Consider the following 734-nt stretch of genomic DNA (forward strand, 5'->3'; position numbering starts at 1 on the left):
ACTCCAAGAGTGTAGTGGGTGCTTTTACGTGCCACCGGCACGAAGGTCAGTCAAGCGGTACTGGCAACGGCCATGCTCGAAATGGTGTATTTTACATGCCGTATCAGAATATAGGTGACTTTACAGAACTCTCTAATTTGTGACCCCATATCAATGTTAGAAATCACTTTTATGAATTAGCCCTTAGTGACAAAATGTGACGAGAAAAACTACTATTGTTGAGTTCAATCTTGCCAAGGTTAACAAAATACCAGTCATATATATTATATACACAGTTGAATAAACATACATGCATGCATGCACACACACACATACATACAAGTATTTTGACTGCAAATGATCACTAGTCATGAAGTATGAAATAAAGGATTCTTCCTACCTGAGCTGGGTACTGGAGGCACTCCCCCACCAAATCCTTTCGTTTCTTTGATTTTCTGCGAGTCTGCAACAGGTGGAGATTGTATAGAGGAGCAGTGATCATTATACCATCATCATCATCATTGTCATCATCATAGCCACCACCACCACCACCATCATTATCAACATCGTCATCATCATCATCATCATAGGCACCACCACCATCTCCATCTTCCTCATCATTATGACCACCACCACCACCACCACCACCACCGTTATCAACATCGTCATCATCATCATCATAGGCACCACCACCATCACTGCCACCATCTCCATCTTCCTCATCATTATGACCACCACCACCTACCACCACCACC

At 42.9% G+C, this 734-nt stretch overlaps 1 protein-coding gene across 2 annotated transcripts in view; it reads right to left on the minus strand.

Moving 5' to 3' along the window:
• The window catches only part of LOC106869937 (EF-hand domain-containing family member B), a 21,227-nt gene that overhangs the window by 8,854 nt on the left and 11,639 nt on the right, over positions 1-734 (minus strand). For both annotated transcript variants that reach the window (XM_014915873.2, XM_014915874.2), the window contains one exon: positions 380-442. In XM_014915873.2, coding sequence (XP_014771359.1) covers positions 380-442 — 63 coding nt within the window. The remainder of the gene's footprint in view (positions 1-379; positions 443-734) is intronic.

This window comes from Octopus bimaculoides, chromosome 10 (assembly GCF_001194135.2).
Source record: "Octopus bimaculoides isolate UCB-OBI-ISO-001 chromosome 10, ASM119413v2, whole genome shotgun sequence".
NCBI classification, from domain to species: domain Eukaryota; kingdom Metazoa; phylum Mollusca; class Cephalopoda; order Octopoda; family Octopodidae; genus Octopus; species Octopus bimaculoides.